Source organism: Ursus arctos, unplaced genomic scaffold (genome assembly GCF_023065955.2).
Source record: "Ursus arctos isolate Adak ecotype North America unplaced genomic scaffold, UrsArc2.0 scaffold_25, whole genome shotgun sequence".
Classification (NCBI taxonomy): domain Eukaryota; kingdom Metazoa; phylum Chordata; class Mammalia; order Carnivora; family Ursidae; genus Ursus; species Ursus arctos.
The window spans coordinates 30,902,841-30,921,921 of NW_026622930.1; the positions used below are offsets into that span (position 1 = coordinate 30,902,841).

A 19,081-nucleotide genomic window follows, 5' to 3' on the forward strand; every position below is an offset into this window, starting at 1 on the left:
GCTGCTACTACACAGAAATATGGGGCCCATCCGAAAAGTGAGCAGAACCCTAGAATCTTGGGACCTCGGGCCTCGGGCTTCCCAGGGAGGCTACTCTTGGGCTCTCAGGCCCTTACCAGTCTTGGCGGCTCTGTGCTGCCCCCAGGTCTATAGGCAAGTCTCAACATGACCCAGGCTGGGACCCCAGTGAAGGGAGACCAGGCGCTTCCCAATCTGAGCATTTTGACAAAGGGAACTGTGGGTGTTCGAGCATCTCCCTCCCCACCCTCTTTCTTGTGTGTGGCACCTAGACAAATAAAATAGAAAATCATTTCTGTCATTTAGGCAAACCCTAGTCCCACAGTTCTGAAAGGCACACATTATAAATATAAACCCATCCAGATCTGACTGAAGCCTCTGCTCTCAGGGAACAGCACCAGAAAAGCCGTGGGTCACCTGTGTCCCCTCCTGCTAGGTGAGCAGGGATCCCTTTGAAGCCTCGGGGGTCACTGCTGGAACTTCTCCTGACGGGGGCCTTCCCTCCACTAGCAATAAACCTCACAACGCCCTTCAGGAAAATTGCCTTAAAGCCAATTTATTTGCTTCTAGAAATGAAGCTCTCATCAGCTTGTCTAAGGATCAACAAACCTTTACAAATCATTTAACCCCAATTTGACATAAAATAACCAAGGTCCAGAGATATAAATATTTTGTCCACGGTCATCAGCAATATTCCAACTGGAGGATAAGAAAACTCCAGCTTAAGAAAACTCGTGCCTAAGACTTTCACGGCTCCAAACAGGAAATGTTGCAAATGAGTGTCCCTATCCTGAAAATATTCATAATGGACAGTCTTTTTAAAAATATGTCTGCAAAGTGAAATTCCGTGTAGCACCTTAACATCCCACCCAGGCCTCTTAGAGAACTAGCATATGGAAAACCTGGGTGCCAAGCCAATCACAAACAGTCTTCCCCACTGCGAGGTCTGAAGACTGAAGGCCAGCCGTGTCTGCTCGGCCGCCTGCTCTAGCGGCTGTCCAGTGCCAGCACGCATCAGTGTCGATTCCAGTGGATTTCCCCAAATCCATCGCCTTGCCCAGAAAATACAGCACGGAAAAATCACAAACCCTGCCACATCGTAAGCAGCCATTTAGGGATGGAGTCAGTATCTCGCTGTAGTTTTACACATTCCGTAACCAATTTTTCACATCAAAATTTGTGACACATGGGCTGACAGCAGGACAGAATATTAAAAATCAGGACCTCCCTGAGAAATCCGGGCCATCCGGTTGCTATGCCGACACCCCACAATGCCAAACAGCGCCTCCGAGGTCTAGAAGCAACTTGGCTGGCTTCGAATAGCCCAGACATTGTGAAGGCAGAGCTGCCCCCCTGGCCCAGGCTGTTAGGCAGACCCTCCCTTTCCCAGCTCTGCTCTCTGATTCCCCAGGGGAGTGATGATGACGCTTGTCTGAATTCTCTCAGCCTCTGTCAGCAGGGCTGGCCACATCACTCCCTAAGAATTTGAAAACCCACATGGAGCGTCCTGGCCCAACTAGACAGAGACATGTTTTGGAATGGCAAGAAGACCAGTGAGAGGTTCACCACAGCGCTCCGGGAGAAAGCACTCAGCTGCACCTGCCCCTTCTAGGCTGCACATCGGGTTCAGCATCCCGAGAAGATGAACATGCATTCCCCGATCTCCTTAGTGATGGTCAGGCTGGAGCCAGGAACAAAATACTGGGGGGGGGGGGCTTATGACGCTTGTCTACTCCCAGAGACAGGCAGAAATCCTACTTCGTTTGCCTAACAAGTACTTATTAAGTCTTGCTGTGTGCATCAATATGGAGATGTAAGAAGCTTCCAGCATAGTCTCTGCGTGACAGCGTATATGACTAAGAATCCTCCTGAAGTGAAATACCTCAGAAGGTAGGAAGACAAGGCAAGGCTGTGTGCAGGGAGGTGTGTGACTGGGGACCAGTGCCTGAGGAACAAACAGAGGGGGAGCTGGCCATGCCCCTAGGTGGCCAGAGAACTGTCTGTGGCTCACTCCCCGGAACTCCCACTCTCCCTCTCTTCCTGCACCTGCGCTCCCTCGCTCCCGGGATCTTCCTGATAATCCTTCACACTTCAAACTTAGCTCCCAGTTCACAGCCCTTTTCCAATCTGCAAGTCGAACCCCATGGGAACAAGGAGAGGGCCAGAGGACGTTCACCTGCGCCCCCTCATGATTGCCCATTTCCACCCCTCAAAACAAGAGCCACGTGCCTCCAGCAGAGCCCACCCCACCATTCCAGGGCTCTCAGTCTGGGCGGCCTTCGGCCTCCCGGCAGACCTCGGAGGGCAAGGAGGAGTGAGGAGGGAGGAGAGGTCCGAGAGCAGGGTCAGGATTCTGAAGCAGAGACAAACGTAAGGAAACCTAACCTCGGGCTCTGCTCCCATCAGCAGTTTCCCTGTGCTCTCTTCCCTTGCCCTTCCTCTCTCCCCTCCACTCTCCCCTCCTCCTCCCCCTCCAGCTCAGACCCTCCTCCCCACACGTCACCATTGTGAAGGACAGAACATCTGGCCAGCCTGCCTCTCCCCTGCCGCTCCAAGCCCACCTACCCTGAGACCAGGGCTGGCCCTCTCAGGGTGTAAGAACGGGGAGCTCGTGGGTCTGCGCAAGATCCCTGCGGGTCTGGGGCCACTGCTGGTTCAGCCAGTTCCCACTCCAGTCTGTCGGTCTGCCTGGATCCCAATACCCTGGGGTCCTTACGCTGGAGGCTTTATCCTCATCAGCCTTTCCGTCCAAACATCCTCAAGGGCTTTGCAAACAGTTCCTAGTGACAGGGACCCTCAGCTCAGAAGGGAACGCTCCACCTAATCAGGCACACCTGCAGAGTTCAACCGGACAGGGATCTGGGAATGGGGGGGGCGGCTGGGGAAAACCCATAAACCCCAAGGTCTCCTCAGGCAAAGCTAGGAAATATGGTTCCTCTGCAGGGGTTTTTTTACTTCTTCCAGGGGGAGGGGGGTTGACAAGACACGGCATCTGGGGCAGGTTGGGAATATGAGAACACTTCCACACAGACACCCGCCTCCACCATATTCCTGGGGCTCAGCTGCCTTTGCAGAAATATCCCAGATTCGACTCCACGCAAGCCTTCGCCCTCCTGAACCTGCACCTCCCTCCCCAGGCCCAGATCTTTCCCGTCAGAATGGCCACCCTGCTCTACTCTCCCACCCTCAGCCCCACACTTGGCTCGCCCTCCTCCTGGTCCTTTTCCGGCCAAGCTGCCCCAGCCCAGCAGCTTGTCCCGAGGGTCGCCCAAGGCTCTCGCCCGCCACCGGCCCCGGTCGGAAGAACGCGGCCCGCCGCCCGCGCCTCTCGGCGGGCACCAGATCCTCCCGCCTCAACAGGTGCCCCTGCCACACAGGGCCGTCACCCGGGGACCGGGCGGCAGCAACGCCCCCTGCAGGGCGGCGGGGGCTCCGCACGCCCCAGCCCAAGTCCCCGGAGCGCCTAGGGCCCCGGCAGCGCCGCGGAGGCCCCCGCCGTGCTCCGCCACCTTTGTTTCCCCGCTGGCACATCGCGGAGCTGACCTCGAGAGAGGGAATCTGCCAGCCCTAGCGCACACACTGCCAGCTCGCCCGTCGTGATGGACCCTCGTGTTGGGGTGAAGGGCGCGTACAGGAAGAGACCTTTCCCGGACCCAGAGAATGCCGCGGGTGTTAGTGGCGGAGTCCTCCGTGCCAGAGAAGCAAGTTCAAGTTGAACTGGGCTGAAAAGGGGGCTCAAAGCCGGGCTCAGCCCCTAGCGACCCTGCCTTACCCAGCGCCCCCACCCCAAGTCCTTTGCCCCCTGGAGACTAGAGAGGGGGTGCGCACGGCCACCTACGCGTTCAGCAGCGCGAGGTTCCCACTGCCGGCTCGCTGCGCTCACCGTCCAGCCGCCTTCCTGGGGCGGGCGAGGTGCGGACAGTCGGGCCCCGGCTCCGGCCGCGCAGTGCTGAGAGAGCCACGTTCCCAGTCGCGCGCGCACGCCGGGCCCACCAAACTTGCAGCACTTTCTCCCAGCCCCCACCCGCTGTCACCCTCCCTTCATCCTTGCGCCCTGGCCCGGCTGGCCCGAAAGAGGTTGCCATAACAACGGACAGGAATGCTCCAACATATACAAAGCCGGCAGGGCGCGGCGGGCACGCAGCCCCCAGCCCCGCGCCCTCTGCAGCCGCGCGGGGCTAAGGACGCGCGCCGCGGCTCCAGGGCCGGCCGCCCGGCGCGCAGGGCGTACTCACAATGAGCGGGATGGTGCGGTCCTCGCGGAGCTGCTCTGGCCTCCCGCCCGCCCTCTGCGCGCCCCGGCCGCCGGAGGATGCTGCGTGGGCTCGGTTGTCCTGCCATAAGTAGTAGAAAGTGCCCAGGATCCAGGCTACAGTCAGGATGGCGATGGCATTGGCGCGGATCTTCCTCATGGTGGGCGGGCGGGCGCCCCGAGTGGGGGCCCGGGCCGGCTTGCTCTCGGGGCCGGGGTGGGGGCGCTCGCAGCCCCAGCTGTTTGTTTTCGCTCGCGCCTGGCTGCTCAGTCCTGCAGAGCCGAAAAGGGAGAGAGGTGGGGGGTGGGGGGTGATAGGGAGAGACAGGAGCGCGGAGCGATCCTCACGGTCCTAATGCCCTTCAGCCCCGAGCGCGCGCGTCCCCCGGGCGCCCATTCATTCGCGCGCAGAGCCCGCCCCGCGCTCCAGCCCCCACCGGCTGCCCCGGCCGCTGCGCATGGGGAGAGGAGCACGGCGGGTGCGAAGCGGCGCGGGAGCGCGAGCCAGACGCCCGCGGTGGAATGGCGACGGGCCAGAGCCAGCCTCTGCTCCCACCGCTCGGCGACCGAGCGCCCGGCGGCTGCCCCCGCGCGGTCCTAGTCGGTCCCGCCTACCTCCACCCACCCCCGGCCCGAGCAGCCCTGAGTCACCGGCTGGAGATGCGCGACCCCGGCCCGGGCCCGCGCCGCGAAGCTGCAGTTCTGGGCTGCGCTCGGAAATGCGCTCTGGCGCGAGGTTTAAGGTGTGTTCTGCGAGGCCTCGGGAAGGGACGGCTGGGCGAGAGGAGAGTCTGGAGTTTGCACGGGAATCCTCCGCAGCCTAGGATTCCGAGCCGCCCCAGGGCCCGCCCCGAGGAGGGATTGGAAGCTGGTGCACTTGACAGTCGAACAGAGCGGAGGGGATGCGATTCTGCTTCACTGCTGGTGAAAGAAGGGGAGTACAACTACCCCACATCTTCCATTGGCCTGGGGCTCCCAGCTTTCATGAGGCTTCCCTCCAGACCTTTCACTGTGGCCTGAACAACCGTGAGGTATCGTCACCGCTGTTTGTCAGGGAGAAAGGAGACCAGAGGGGGTGGAAGATTGGCCCGAGGCCACACGACTAATTAGTGGGCTGAGCCCAGTCTAGAAGCCATCTCTCCGTTTGCACTTTCCACAAAGTGCAAAACACGGTGGTGAGACAGGGACACAGAAATCACGGAGATTTTGCCCCAGCCCCGGAGGCATTGAGAACTCCGTGTGAACTGCTCAGAGCAGAAGGCAAGGAGGGCTAAATCAGTTCTAGGAGAGCAACACACTGTCAGGCACAGAGTAGACTCACAGCGAGCGGATGTCACCCGAGCTAAGCAAGGATCACAGAGGAGGAAATGATGTATTGCAAGGTAGTCTTAGAGAAGGCTTCTCACAGAAGGTGGATAAACCTTTGAATAAATTCTTAAGAGGCAGGGCAGGGCAAGGTATTAATTAGATGCATGCATAGCCAGAACAAAGGTCCAGAGGATGGCAGTGCTTGATGTGTTCCAGAAAAGAGAGCTGTCTGGTATTGCCGGGGCCCAGGACGCTGGAAAGGACCTGGGAGCTGACTTTGGGCAGGCTGGGCCCTGGAATGCCAGGGGCAGAGTTGGCAGGGAGTTGGCTTCTTGCTGGTGCTGCTGGACACTGGCTCTCACAGAGGGTCCCAGCCCAAATAAGGTCCCCGACTCTAAATGAAGCTGCCTCAGGAATCACGCAAAGGTGGGGCCACAGCTCATGCTTCCCCAAGCACCCCCATCAGCCGCACTCATTTTCCCGCTTCTCCAGCACGCAGGGCTGAACCGTGCGGTTAATAGATGCCCATTCCGTTTCTGTTGGAATGAAGTAAAATGAAGAAAGAAAAGCCTAATGCATTTTTGCTGCAGAAAGATCATCGTGGCTACTGCAGTACCTTCTTCCTCACTCAGAGCACGAACCTCGAGGACATGTGGACAAGTCCAGAAATGGCCCCACCAAGACTAGGACCCTGGAAAGAGAGTGTGCCAAGAGGGTCTCACGAAGAGTTGCAGGGAATCCGAGGCCGAGCCAGGTGGCAGTCAGGAACAACAGGAGGTGGATGTGAAGGTGCCAATAGGCCCGGAGCCGTGGGCCAGCCTTGGTCTCCTGGGTGTCTCTTGCCTGCGGAGTTTAATTAGACTGCCGTAGGGGCCAGAATTCATTTCCAGAGAGAGAGAAAACCACTGTCAAGCTACAGCCTGGTTTCCACAGGAATCATGAGGCTTGTCCTCTGTGGCAAGCCAGGAAAACCTTACTGCTTAAGAGTCAGGCCCCACGGGCATTTCCAAACAATAAGAAAATATAAGGAACTCCCCTTTTGGTGCCCCCATTTCCACACAGGCTCTCAGGTCAGCCAAGTGGAAAGACTTGGGGAATGGCCCTCTGTTGCCGCTGGCTGCTTCCCTCAGCCCAGCCTGGCCTATGTATGTCTAGTTGCCTTTGGTTTTGAGAAAACCAGGTGAGAGGATGTGGGATCCAAAGACATTACATCAACCCCTAGGGAGACGCTCCAAACTCACTCCTAGGCATGGGAATGAAGCTGGAAACCAAAATCAGGCTGATGGGTTTCTGATGGCTCTAGAAGGAGAGCTGTATGAGGAGAAGGAGGGAAGGAGGAGCTGGAATTTGGCAGGATTTCCACAAGTTTCACCTCTTACTCCCCAGCGGTCGGTGGTGAGGATGATACACCCTCTGTACCAACCGTCACTGCCTGGTAGCTCCGTCTGGAAGAGAGGGCTCTCTGCCGCCCCCCTCATGCTCCCCCAGGCCACCACCAGGAGAAAACCCCCACAGGGACAGAGCCTCTCTGGATGATGTTAGACTTCACCGCCCTCCCTTAGATGGACACGGTAAACTTCCCCCGAGTGGGGGTGGGGCGTGGGGTGGGGGTAAGGAGGCGGGTCAATACCGCGCTCTTTTGGCTGACAGAAATTTGACCTAGGCAGAAGTTAAGTGATGGTCTCTAGCCACAGGCACATTGGAAGGGCCTGGAACTTGGGGCTGCCACCTCAGCTACCGCCCATGGACTTTCTTCCAGATTTGAACCCTAAATAGGTGTGGGGCTGAAGCTCAGCCCTCCCTGAGATGGATTACAGTGTTCAGAGATGACAGTGAGCATTGTTTCCTCTCTGGTCCTAGGAATGGAGTCCAGCGGAACCATAGAATCAAAGTGATACCTAAGAGACTTGGTGTCGCCCAGCATTCACTGAGCCAGAGTGGTCATCATAGCCGTAGTTACTGGATGCCCAGCAGGTGCCAGCTACGGAGCCGGTTCCTCACCTATGTGATCTCTGAAGCGCCCCAACCCGCAGACCGGGACTTGGGGAAACTCTCCATGGCGGAAGCCATTTAGCAGGGAAGAGGCGGGGCTGGGTTGGAGTCCCTTCCCCACGCCAGTGTCTGGGGGCCAGTACAGGGCTTCTGGGCACACTGGGCGGTCTGCAGGGTGGTCAGAAGTTCTGTATGCAGGGACTTCACCTCCCCACTGGGACCTCCATTTTCTCCTCTGGAAAAGGAGGGATGCAGGAGATGACCTCCAAGGACCCTCCAACTGTGCCCTTTTGGACTGCCGGTTCCTTGGGCATTTTCTTCCAAAACGTGGCATTGCTCTCCACATGGCCCTTCTCTTTTAAACTGTCAAAGCCAGCACTTAGGTCAGTTGGGCAAAACCATGTGTTCCTGGCACTCCCAGAGGCCCCAGGGAACTCTCCGCCCCTGTGCATTTGATGTGGGGGTAGATAACAGAGGGGAGAAAGGCTGTATAGTTCAGGTGAGACCTTGGCTCTGGAGTTGGACCACCTGCATTCAAATGCTGGTTCTGTCATGTGTTAGGAGAGTGGCTTGGGCAAGTTCTCACCCTGTTTCCTCAACCGTAAGGGGCATTGACAGCCCTTAACTTGCAGCACTGTTGGGAAAGGTAGGAAATAAAGCATGTAAACTCCAGTGCTGGTAACCACCCCCCCGCCGGGGCCCCCACCCCACCTCACCCCTCTCACAGGCACTGCTGCTGGCTGCGGGGCTCTCGAAAGGCCTGCCCAGGGCACGCGTGGGGGATTGCTCACCAGGGCTGCGAAGGAGAACAGACCCCAACAGGCCCAACAAGGATGACTGTCCTGCCCCACCAGGCGATGGCTGCCTGTCTCTTTAGAGCCTGTGCTGAGCAGCCTGGAGGGGGCAGAGGAGAGGCAGCGTGCGGGGCCCCAGCAGCTGCTGGGTGTCCATTCTTGCCAGCATACCCATTACCTTTGTGACTCAGTCAGCTTAGAAGCCCCTTGCCCTGTCTGCAGCTGCAGCAGGGACCCAGACAGTGGGTGAGGGGGACTGGTTAGACCGCCATGACTGCTCTAGGCCGAAAAGGAGGCAGACACGGTGAACAGAACGTATGTTAACAGGCACTGTGCCAAAGCAGGATCTCAGAATACTCACAATGACCCTGTGAGGAAGGAGGGGACCCTCTCCTTGCACGGACAAACAGACTGGAGCCTGCAGAGGTCCCCCAGCCATCAGCGGCACATACGATCCCCGCTGGCTGCACTCAAGGCACCACTGCACCTAAGGGAATGTTATTTCTAAGTTTCTTATAATCCATCAAGGAGAGGACCTGGCTCTCTGAAAGGAACTCCAAGAGTCTTATCAGTCATCGTTCTCGTATTTGGCTTTTCAGATCGGTTTCTGCCACTGGGGTGTAAACTCCATGAAGCCAGGAGTTCTTGTGTGTTTTGTCCCCCGTGGTCTCCCCTGCACTTAGAACAGCGCATGGCATTCGGCCGCACCCAGCACATGCTCACTGAGTACTTGTTGCTGGAAGGGAGGGAGGGAAGAGCCTGGAGAGAGGGAGCGACGCGTCTGGGGTCAGTGTGGGCCAGTGGGGGGAGGAACTCAGGTTCCCCAACAGTGCTTGCTCAGGAGCACTGTCCCCCTCCCTGCAACCCCAGAACCAGGGGCCAAATCCTGCCGCCCCAGGATGGCAGGGTGGGGGGTGGGGCGCGGAAAGGTCCTCTGTGTTCCCATCAGAGTTTGGGAGGAGTGACCCTGGTTCTGGTGGATAACTGCAGGAATATCATTACTGATCATGAAATGAGCCAGCTGTTGCATTTGGGAATAATAAGATTGGAGAGGCTGAGGGTTAATTAGAAATGTGTCAAATGCTTTTTCTTAACAGTAAGGAATTTCGACAAAGGAGAAATGCATAAATAAAGCCAGCTGGTCAGCAGAATTGGTCCCGGAGGCAGAGCCCTTTGGGAGGCCTCCCTGACCTCCCCATCTCTCTGGTGCTCTCCTTCACCCCTTCCCCCTCTCCACAGCCTCTGCAGAGATGAGTGGCAAAGGTCCTCAGAGTCGAACAGATGGCCCAAAATGCCAGGGCAGTGCTTGTCACATGCCCGTCTCTCACCCTTGAATGGGAGTTCCTCTGAGCAGGGCCTGGCAGCCTTCTTTTGTCACCAGTTTCTAGCACAGTACTCGGGCATCGTGGCAGCACTCCCTGAATATTTGTGCAATGAGTGAATGAGGGAATAAATACCCAGGGTGGAGGGCTGCTGCTACTCCCCATCTGTCCCATGAAAATGCCACAAGCCTGCTCAGACGGCAAAGCCTGGTTGCCCACGGGGTGGTATTCCCAGTCCCTTTCTTTCCTTTCCTTCCTGAGTGCCTGCCATGCCAGGCACTTCTAGGTTCCAGGGATACGAAAATGAACAAAACCTGATCGCAGCTTCTGAGAAGCCCAGTAACTGGTCACGGGGAAACACACATCAATTGTCACAAGAGGGTGTAATGGAACTCTCTAGAAGCACAAAGGGGGCTTCTTCAAGTAAGAAGTCATCTGAGAGCTGAAATCTTAAAGGGCAGCCAGGCAGGCAAGAGTGGAAGGGTGTTCTGGGAGGAGGAAGGGCAAACAGAGGACACTAGGACGTGGAAGTGTGTGGGAGCACAGGAAATGGTGAGAGGTTTGGGGTAGGGGGTAGGGGGTCGTGATGGTAACAAGCATAGAGGCATAGGCATTGACCAGTTAACAGATGTCTTCTCTGTCTTTCTAGGATGTTTGGACTTACTCTGGTAAGCCATGGAGAACCAACTAAGATTTTATTTTTTTAAATTTTTTTTTTATTTTTAAAGATTATTTATTTATTTATTTGACACAGAGAGAGACAGCCAGCGAGAGAGGGAACACAAGCAATGGGAGTGGGAAAGGAAGAAACAGGCTCCCAGCAGAGCAGGGAGCCCGATGTGGGGCTCGATCCCAGGACTCCAGGATCATGCCCTGAGCCAAAGGCAGACGCTTAACGACTGAGCCACCCAGGCGCCCCCCCCATCTAAGATTTTAAACTAGGGAGTGACATGATCAGTTATATATTTTTGTGAGGAGGCTGGAGACTAGTGGCAGGGGATCACAAGGATACCGTGCTTGTCCAAGCAAGCAGTGCCGTGGGCCTGGGTGAGGGCAGAAACTCTGGAGGAGACAGACAGAGGGCAGACTCAAAGGATTTGGTGATCAGTTGGAAGTGGGGTTGCAGGAAGGAATGAAGAAGAGCATGCAAATTTCTTGTGTAGGAGACAAGTGCTTTGGTGTAAGGTAACCAACTGTTAACCGAAACAGGAAATGCAGGTGGAGGAACAGACTTGGGAGGCATGATCAACGGAACTGGAGTTCTCTGTGGTCTGTCCGGAAAAGTGGCTGTACACCCAGGTCTGGTGCTTAGGAAGAGGAGAGGAAGGAGCCGGTCAGGTAGAGATGAGAGAACCAGAAGCACAATTGGGGCAAATGTGTTGCTGGGTGGCTGCACATGTGCCCAGCACCTGGGCACAGGAGAGAACCATATGCGTCAGAGATGAGGACTTCCCGATCCCTCGAGTGAAAAAGAAGCCACAGAGAACTGGTAGGTTTTTCTGCCTCCATCAGATGCTTGTCTCAAGGCCCCGGACCCAAGCTCTTGGGAATACTCATTTCTTTATCAAGGACCTCATCACCTGGTACATATTAGGATGGACCCTAATATTAGGTACATATTAGGATGGACCCTAGGCTTAGGGCTGGAAAAAATTTGGCTGAGAAAGAGATTACGTGGTAAGAGCGGAGAGAATCTGAAATGCAAAGAGACCCCTGGCATCTCCTTTAGCCTAACTGGGCCTGTAGTTGGTACCTCCATTTTCCCTGAGAAACTTGGAGGTGGAAATTAAGGGAATGTTCCTGGGATTGGTACATCTTTTGAAGCTTTCAGCAAGGCTGAAAATATCCATCGATGTATTTTGAAGTGTAATTTCCACTCCCTTACCAGCCAAAATAATTGAACAGGAAGAAAAAGCTGTTAATGCAGGAGGCGTGTAACATCAGACCCACACTGCCTGGAAATTTACCATTTCAAAGCAATTGAGGGTTTTTACTGCCAGTGTTTACAGTCATACATGTCCCCTCTCACTGAAGCCATCAAAAGGCCCATCAATCTGGCTTGGACACTGAAATCGTTCACAGTGTCTGGAGCGAATGTCAAAGCAGAGAGAATTTTTAAAAATTATCCTGCCGTTTTGTCAGCATATAAATCGTGGGGTGTTGCCTCCTGGGAGGCTGTATAAAGAGCTGGGGTTGTCAGGCTCCTGGATCCCATGGTGGCAGAGCTCCACGGTGGCACGGCCAGGCACACCCTCCCCGCACCCTTGGCGTCTCTGACCTGGGATCTGTGCGCAGGCTGTCCTCTTACTCAAGTCTGTGTGGGCATTTCTCCCTCCTGCCCAACAAAAAATGCCTGCCTCTGCCTCTGCCTCCAGCCCGGTGACCCCAGGCCCGAGGGGTGCGGGTTCCTCAGCAGAGGAGTGACGTCATGCTGCCGCTTACAGCTTCTGCCCGGCTCAGCAGGAGAGACAGACAGCAGACTTTGCTGACTTTCATCTTCTGTCGGCTGCCGATGCCTCTGTGTGTGTGTGTGTGTGTGTGTGTGTGTGTGTGCGCACGTGTGCTATTTTTCAGTTAGAATGTGACTTCAGGTTTTTCCTGGAAATTACCGATTTCTTTCCCTATGTTTGTATCCAATGGAGGAAATTTCTACACCCATGCCCAATCATTTGTCTTTCATTTCGGGATCCCTATCTTTCCAAAGGCCACTACCTAAAAAGTGCCGTTACCTCACTTAGTGACCCTGGAAAAGTCACTTTCTGGGCCTCTTTCTTGTGTTTGAAATGAAGGCTTTGGTACAAGGGACTCGGAAGGTCCTTTCTAGTGCTAGCATTTTAAGACTCTCTTTAGTTATTTTAATATTTTAAACCGCTCCTGCCCCAGCAAGAATTATTGGCAATAAACTGAGATTCAGTTTTCTTTATTATCATTTAGTCCCTGCACACACATTACATACATACATATATATCCGAACAATTTAAAATATTCCATTGGGTCAAGAATCTAAAAACTTCGGGATTACAGCAGACCTAAAAAGGAGAAGTAAGAAGAATGTACAAGAAATTGGTGCATCCAGGATGCCTGAGGAGGGGAACTTGAGAACAGAAGTGGGAGACTTTTCATCATATGTTCTTTTGTATCTTTTGATTTCTTTGCCACATGCATTTATTACCTCTTCAATTTAAACATTTTGTAAGCAAGAGAAGAGTGTTCCTTTCTCTTTCTTCAACCACCAGCCTCTCTGCAGCTCACTTCCTGGGGGCAGAGGAGACCATGATAGGGCCGGCGTCATGGGCTGGAAGCCAGCCCTCAGACCAGGCCCTGCCCAGGACCAGTCCCGGCCCCCTAGCTGGGATGGCAAACAGCCCTGCTCCCCCAGCTGCCCTGTGTGTGTGGAGGGGTTCTGTGGGTGGGCACCTCGCGGGCCGCCCTTGCCGTGGGCACTCGGGCTGAGCTGTCGAACTGCTATAGGGACTCCATTCGAGGCGTTCCAGTAAGGGGCTAGCTCTCCTGGCTCCAGCAGCCTGTGGGCAAAGGGGCCCAAGAGTCCAGCAAACAGGGAAGTACATGCATCTAGCTTCAAATTCTCCAGATCTTGCCATTCCCTTTCAAAGACAGACTGCTTTTTGTTTTGTTTTCTGTTGCTAATATAACATGAGGGCAGGAACGTGAAAGGAAAAAGAACAAAAGGGCCAGAGATGCATGGGGAGACAGGATCTTTCAGGCTCCCCTTTCTCCTGCCCCCCTCCCCCCACTGGCCCTGCTTGGCTGAGCAGGGCTGCAGCATCTCTGGCAGGTCCCACTACCCGGGTTTGCTCCCCTAGGAGCTCCTGCTCAGCTTCCCCTTGTGACATCTAGCTGCCACCCAGCCTTCTCCTACCTCCTTGTCTGATTATCACCTTCGATGGGTGCTGGCCATCACTTCTGTGTCTCCTACTTCCTCCCACCCCTCCTCTGACTTCCCTACCTCACTGCTACACTGCCCAGAAACAGCTGCCATCTTTGAGGTCACCACCAAGGCTGGCGCTGTCACCTGCCCCACAACTGGGATAGGCTCCTCCACAGTCCCTGACTTTCCAGGGTCAACAAAGCCCAGGTGAGGGCAGGTTGCCCCCCACCCCCCGCAGGGTATGCGAAGGTGCGGGCGAGAGGACAATTTGAGAAGCCGCGGCAGAGTCAGACAAGGAGCAGCAGGTGGAGATGTGCACTTGACAGAGTGGACACAAGAGACGGAAAGATACAGAGTATGAGGGAAAACAGCTTCAGGGAAGGAAAAAGCAGAGAGCGAAAACCAATAAAAGTGTAATGAGTCCTAAAACCAGAAAGGCCTGAAGAGAAACCATCCGGGGAGCAGCCAGGGGACGCCTGACACCAGCGGAGCCAGGTCAGAGAGAAGGAGCAGGAGGGCTGGAGGCCGGAGGCACAGCACAACAGAAACCTCTCGGGAAGGGTCAGTCACCTCCAAGCTGTGGGGCTTATTGGCTGCGGCGAGCAGAATCTATTTAAAACACAGCAAGCATTTTACCTTGGTCTGTTTCCCTGTCTAGAAAAGGCTGGAGCCAAAGGCTGAGGGAACCATTCCAGCATTAGGAGCCTGTACAGACGACAGAGCCGAGACCATGAGCTCCTTGCCCCCTCTGGGAATCAGCCTCCCTTCCCCTGACACAAGCTACCAGGCCACTAAACTGACAGTGTATTGATCCAAGTCCCAAAGGCTGCTGGTGTTATCCACTTGCACTGGGAAAGTCTCGAAGACTTCCTTCGTTCTGTCTTCGTGCTTGTCAGAAAGCAGATGCTGTTCGAATGTGACAGCTGCACTGCAGGGGTGATGTTCACAGGGAGCCCCCTGACCAGTGGGAATATTCGCAATGATGACCGAAGAGGCCTTGGGTGATCGGAGAACAGCAAGATGAAGAAGAGAGCACCAAAGGTCATCAAGTATAAAATGGCCCCAGGGAAACCATATGGGACGTGAACTGGAAAACATCAACAGCCTCACTCCTTTCCCTGGACTGTGGATCTTTGGGCAACTCTAATCTGGGGAAGATGTGACTCTTCATCCACCTGCCCCGAGTACAAAATACGGCTGGGAGCTAGAAGTGGCTGAGGAAAGCCATCCATCCATCGCGCTTTGGTGTCTGTCCAACAGAGAGGGTTGGGAATGAGAGGTCTTCCTTCCCTGGCTCTGGAGCCTGTAAATTGTGTAAAATACTGTTCCAGGCTGAATATAAGTCCTCTGCTGCATGACATTTATATTCTTGAAAAATTCAGTGTATAAATCAAATCAGATTTTGCCTGCCAGAGAAGTTGGCTTTTCAAAATAAATTTGAGGTCAATCCTATGTTTAAAGAGAAGAATGGCTTGTGAAGGTGAAAAATCATCCCAGTTCACGTCTGTAACTTTGGAGTTTTGAATGTCTGATTTGGGTGGGGGTGGGGGTGGGACTGTCTAGAGATCCGTCTATAGTTTACTTCTAGGTTGCAATGCAGCATTACTTTAAAACAAACAAAAAACTTAATCAGATAGGTGTGTTGCAGGAGTCCCTGCTAAAGATATAGGAATTTTTAAAAAATTGACTATGGAAAATTTCAAATATGTATTCTAAAAGTAGCAAGCCTAATGTGAAAAAATCCAACGCCAGCTATCATCAACTCCCGGCCAATCCTGTGAGAAACATGGACTTTTGAGCCAGATGACAGATACGGAGAATGAACTTTATAGGACAGGACAAATAGGATTAGTCGTACTGAGCCTGTAGTCCAAGTTTCTGCATAAATGCCTTAGACTAGAGCCTGGAATATAAAGAGAAGGGCTGAGAAACATATTCTTGGTTAACAACCAAAGAAAGCTGGGACTTAAAAAAACAAACCCCCCTTCCCCCCAGCCCCAGGCTGAACAATGCCCAAGTAACAGTAACAGTGGTTACCTTCAAGGAGGGAAAGGACTGGGGGGCGGGGAGCGGGGAGAGTCCCTTTTCATTACACATTAATTTTTTTTTGTACTACGTGCACACATTACCTATTTTCAAAAGTGACGCGTAAAGAACAAGCATCATAAAGCTTTGTGGCAAGCACACCTCCTAGACGCGACAAGAGAGCAAACTGCCCGGACTCAGGCCACCAAATCTTCACCGTGTTTGAACCGGGATTTGCTGTCCTACAGTCGTTTGCTCAGGTAGATGGATGCACGACCTTCCAATCCAAGGCCGTACGTCATCAGAAGAGATGTTTCATGCAGCATAAGGAACCCCAGCCCTGAGAGCTGGAGGAACTGGACTCGGGGTCGCGGGTCGCAGCAGGCCTGGCACCTGAGGGGCTGGCATCCGCACTGAGCCCAAAGCCCTGGGTGGGAGCCTGACCGGGACTCATGCACCATGCCCCACCCGCTCAGCAGCGCCCAGATCCACACGGAAGTGGGCCCCACCCCGGTGGGTGATGGGCGCTCAGCCCCAGAGCTGATGTGGTATCTGGGGGCTTCAAAGAGAAGCGTCTTGGGAAACCACTTTTGTGAGTACTTCATCAGTGACCCTCCCTGCATGGTCCTGGACAAGCTGGAACGCAAAGGCTTCCATGTGCTGAGCAAGAGAGAGGTGGGCCGACGCTGGTGTGGTGCCTGCACAAGGACTCACTCTCTCACACTGAGGAGCAGATGGGACACCCCTTTTTTGCGTAATTCCCAATCCTGAGCATCCATTCACTCACTGTCCAGCCTCTCTCTTCCCAAATCATCATTTTCCTTTGCCTAGTACCACTGGGCAGTGAATGGCCTTTTCTGAAACCTGCCTCAGCCCTTGGGAGAGGGCAGGGCCCTTCCCCTGGGGCTTCCAGTGGCCCCTCCAGCTTCAGGCCTGGCCGAGGGCCTTAGAGGAGGTCATGATCTGTGGGCAGGGGCCCACAAGAGCCAGGCTGTCCTTGGCAAGGAGCTGGAGCCCCCAAGGAGCACAGCTCCAGGACTGGGTGGGAAGGTCCTACATAGCTGGTCTAAGCAAATAAAGGGCTGTGATGAGTGGTTGCTGGAAGGAAGGAAGGAAGGAAGGAAGGAAGGAAGGAAGGAAGGAAGGAAGGAAGGAAGGGAGGAAGGAAGGGGGGGGGAGAGAAGGAGGAAGGAAAGAAGGAAAGGAGGGAGGGACCCCAGCCCTGAATGGTTACATGGGTGCATACAATTTGTCAAAATTCACAAGCAGTACTCTTAAGATTTGTACTTCATTGTTCATTCTGCCGTGCTTCAATAAAGTATTATTAACAACAACAATCCTAGCCCTTGTGAATGAATGAGTCAAAGAATCACCATTCGGGGGTTTATTGGGTTGGTGGTTCAGAGAAAACTGTTGTTTTCAGAAGACAACATGATGTAGCCTTTCTGCAAAAACTTGCTCTTTGGAAACCATCACTACAGCATGTGCTTCTGGTTAAGCATTCCACGGCTGAAACGCAACTCTATGCTGAGATGCCGAGAGGATGAGGCAAAATCTTGGCCAAGGTCAAGCTCTGCTGATGGTTTGAGAGGGGGACGGCAGCCAACTGCTCTGCACTTGTATAACATTTAAAAAAGAAAAACTAACCCCAAGCCATCTTCTGTCCCTTTTCGGAGCCAACATTAGTCCTGCTCATTGTATCCAAGAACTCAGAGGAAGCCACTTGTATGTGGCTACAGCTCGGGCCCACAAACCTCCAGGGCCCACACATACGTACTTGGATTAAAAAAAACGAAGCTAGCTTGCTGGGATTCCAGTTGGCTCTATGGGATATGACGACAGATGTCAGAATTTTAGATGAAGTTACGGTTCGTCTATCAGAGGGCAGAGAAATACACTTTTGCTTCCCTGTTGGCTATCCGGTTGCTTTTTCTGGAACTAGAGTAATAAAATGACCCTAGTTTGGTAGAAAATGGGGGCTCCTGTCTATATCTGGGTGATTATTATAAAAAGAGCTGCAAGGTTAGCATATTTGGTCCAAATCTGTGCTACACAAAAGCCAATACGCCAACACCCTCTTTGCGACTGAAACTAAGCACGAGGATGAACTGGGAAACGTATTTTCTGTCAGGTCATGGGGAACGGATATATATACAGAAAAATGTCTTTCGGCAGCTTATAAAATATAAACTACATTGTGCACATGTCTGTCTTGCTGGTGGCCAAAGATAAGAGGGGCAAAGTCCAAGGCCAGTCAGGGTTATACAAGATGCAGGCCCCAGAAACTTCCCAGTCTCGCTGTGAGTTCATCATGTCTTAGGACTTACGGATGGGTAACAATGTGTTAACACTGGATCCCTCCAATTTTCTTAGGCAGTCATGACAACGTAAAAAGAGAGAGAATATTTTTAACTTATTGGTTTAATATTTTCCTTTTAAAGTACCTAATTCTATTCAGTCCTCTATAGTATAGTCTTCTCCTATCCTTAAAATGAGAAACACTCACTCCTTTTTTCTCAATATCTTCCCATCTACAATACTTGGCAAACTTGCCTCATTTCCATTCTGTGCTTATCTCTTATTAAACCCTACAGCACGAGCAATGCAGCTGAAGATAAAGATTTCTCTTCTTTTTTTATTGTTAAATAGTGAACTAAGTAGAAATGTGAGTTCCCTAAGGCCACACACAGCACATCTCTGGTGAGAAGGGTATTTTGACCCCAGGTGGAACACCAGATGGAGGAAGCAGGCTTCTCTCTAGTCAATGAGGCCAGGAGGACATGGTGTGGCATCCTGCTTCCCTCATTCCCCTCCCCCCTTCCGTACACAGTCTCCATTCCCAGAGCTGGGGGCGGGATGAGGGTGTGCAATGAAGCAGAAGGTACACAGCTCCCAAGGGAAAGTGCCACATAAGAAACAGTGGGATGTACTGCAGAGTGCTACAGCTAGGAGGGTCCTTACAGCACATCTAATCTCAACTTCGAACTTCACTGGTAAAGAAAGGAGCCCAGAAAAGTTAAGTGATTAGTCCAAAGATACACAGCTAATGGCCAGAACCAAAACCGAGGTCACCAGCCTGTTCCTCTGATCCTCCGACAACGACAGAACTGAGTACAGGGAAAAAGCAAAATTGAAAGTTAAGTCCATGGGCTACACCCCCATCAACCCATGAACCAAATAAACATACCTCTTTTAAAACTACCCATGTCTTAATCTCCCATTTCTTTTCAGCTGTTAGCTTACTAAGCTCAAATGTTTGGTTCTTATCCAGGACTTAATGGATACCCTGGTGGCCTGACTAGTCAGAATCCCAACTCTGTCCCAGCATGTTGAAGCCCGAAAAGGGAGATCTTTGGGAAGCAGGAGTAGAATATAAGTAGCCTCTCCACTCAGGAATATTCTGGACCACACATCATGCTTATAATAATGCTGACTCCAAACTCAGCAGCTTTTGGAGCTTATGCAGGCAGAAAGGCAATAG

At 53.4% G+C, this 19,081-nt stretch overlaps 1 protein-coding gene and 1 pseudogene across 1 annotated transcript in view; one reads left to right on the forward strand and one right to left on the reverse strand.

Moving 5' to 3' along the window:
* GALNT16 (polypeptide N-acetylgalactosaminyltransferase 16) overlaps positions 1–4,598 on the reverse strand; it is an 87,366-nt gene extending 82,768 nt beyond the window's left edge. The window contains exon 1 of the mRNA XM_026519652.4: positions 4,254–4,598. Within this exon, the coding sequence (XP_026375437.1) occupies positions 4,254–4,430 (177 nt within the window). The 5' untranslated portion in view covers positions 4,431–4,598. The remainder of the gene's footprint in view (positions 1–4,253) is intronic.
* Positions 4,599–10,480: 5,882 nt separating this feature from the next.
* Positions 10,481–16,358, forward strand: LOC123002156 (GTP cyclohydrolase 1 feedback regulatory protein-like; annotated as a pseudogene).
* Positions 16,359–19,081: the final 2,723 nt, after the last annotated feature.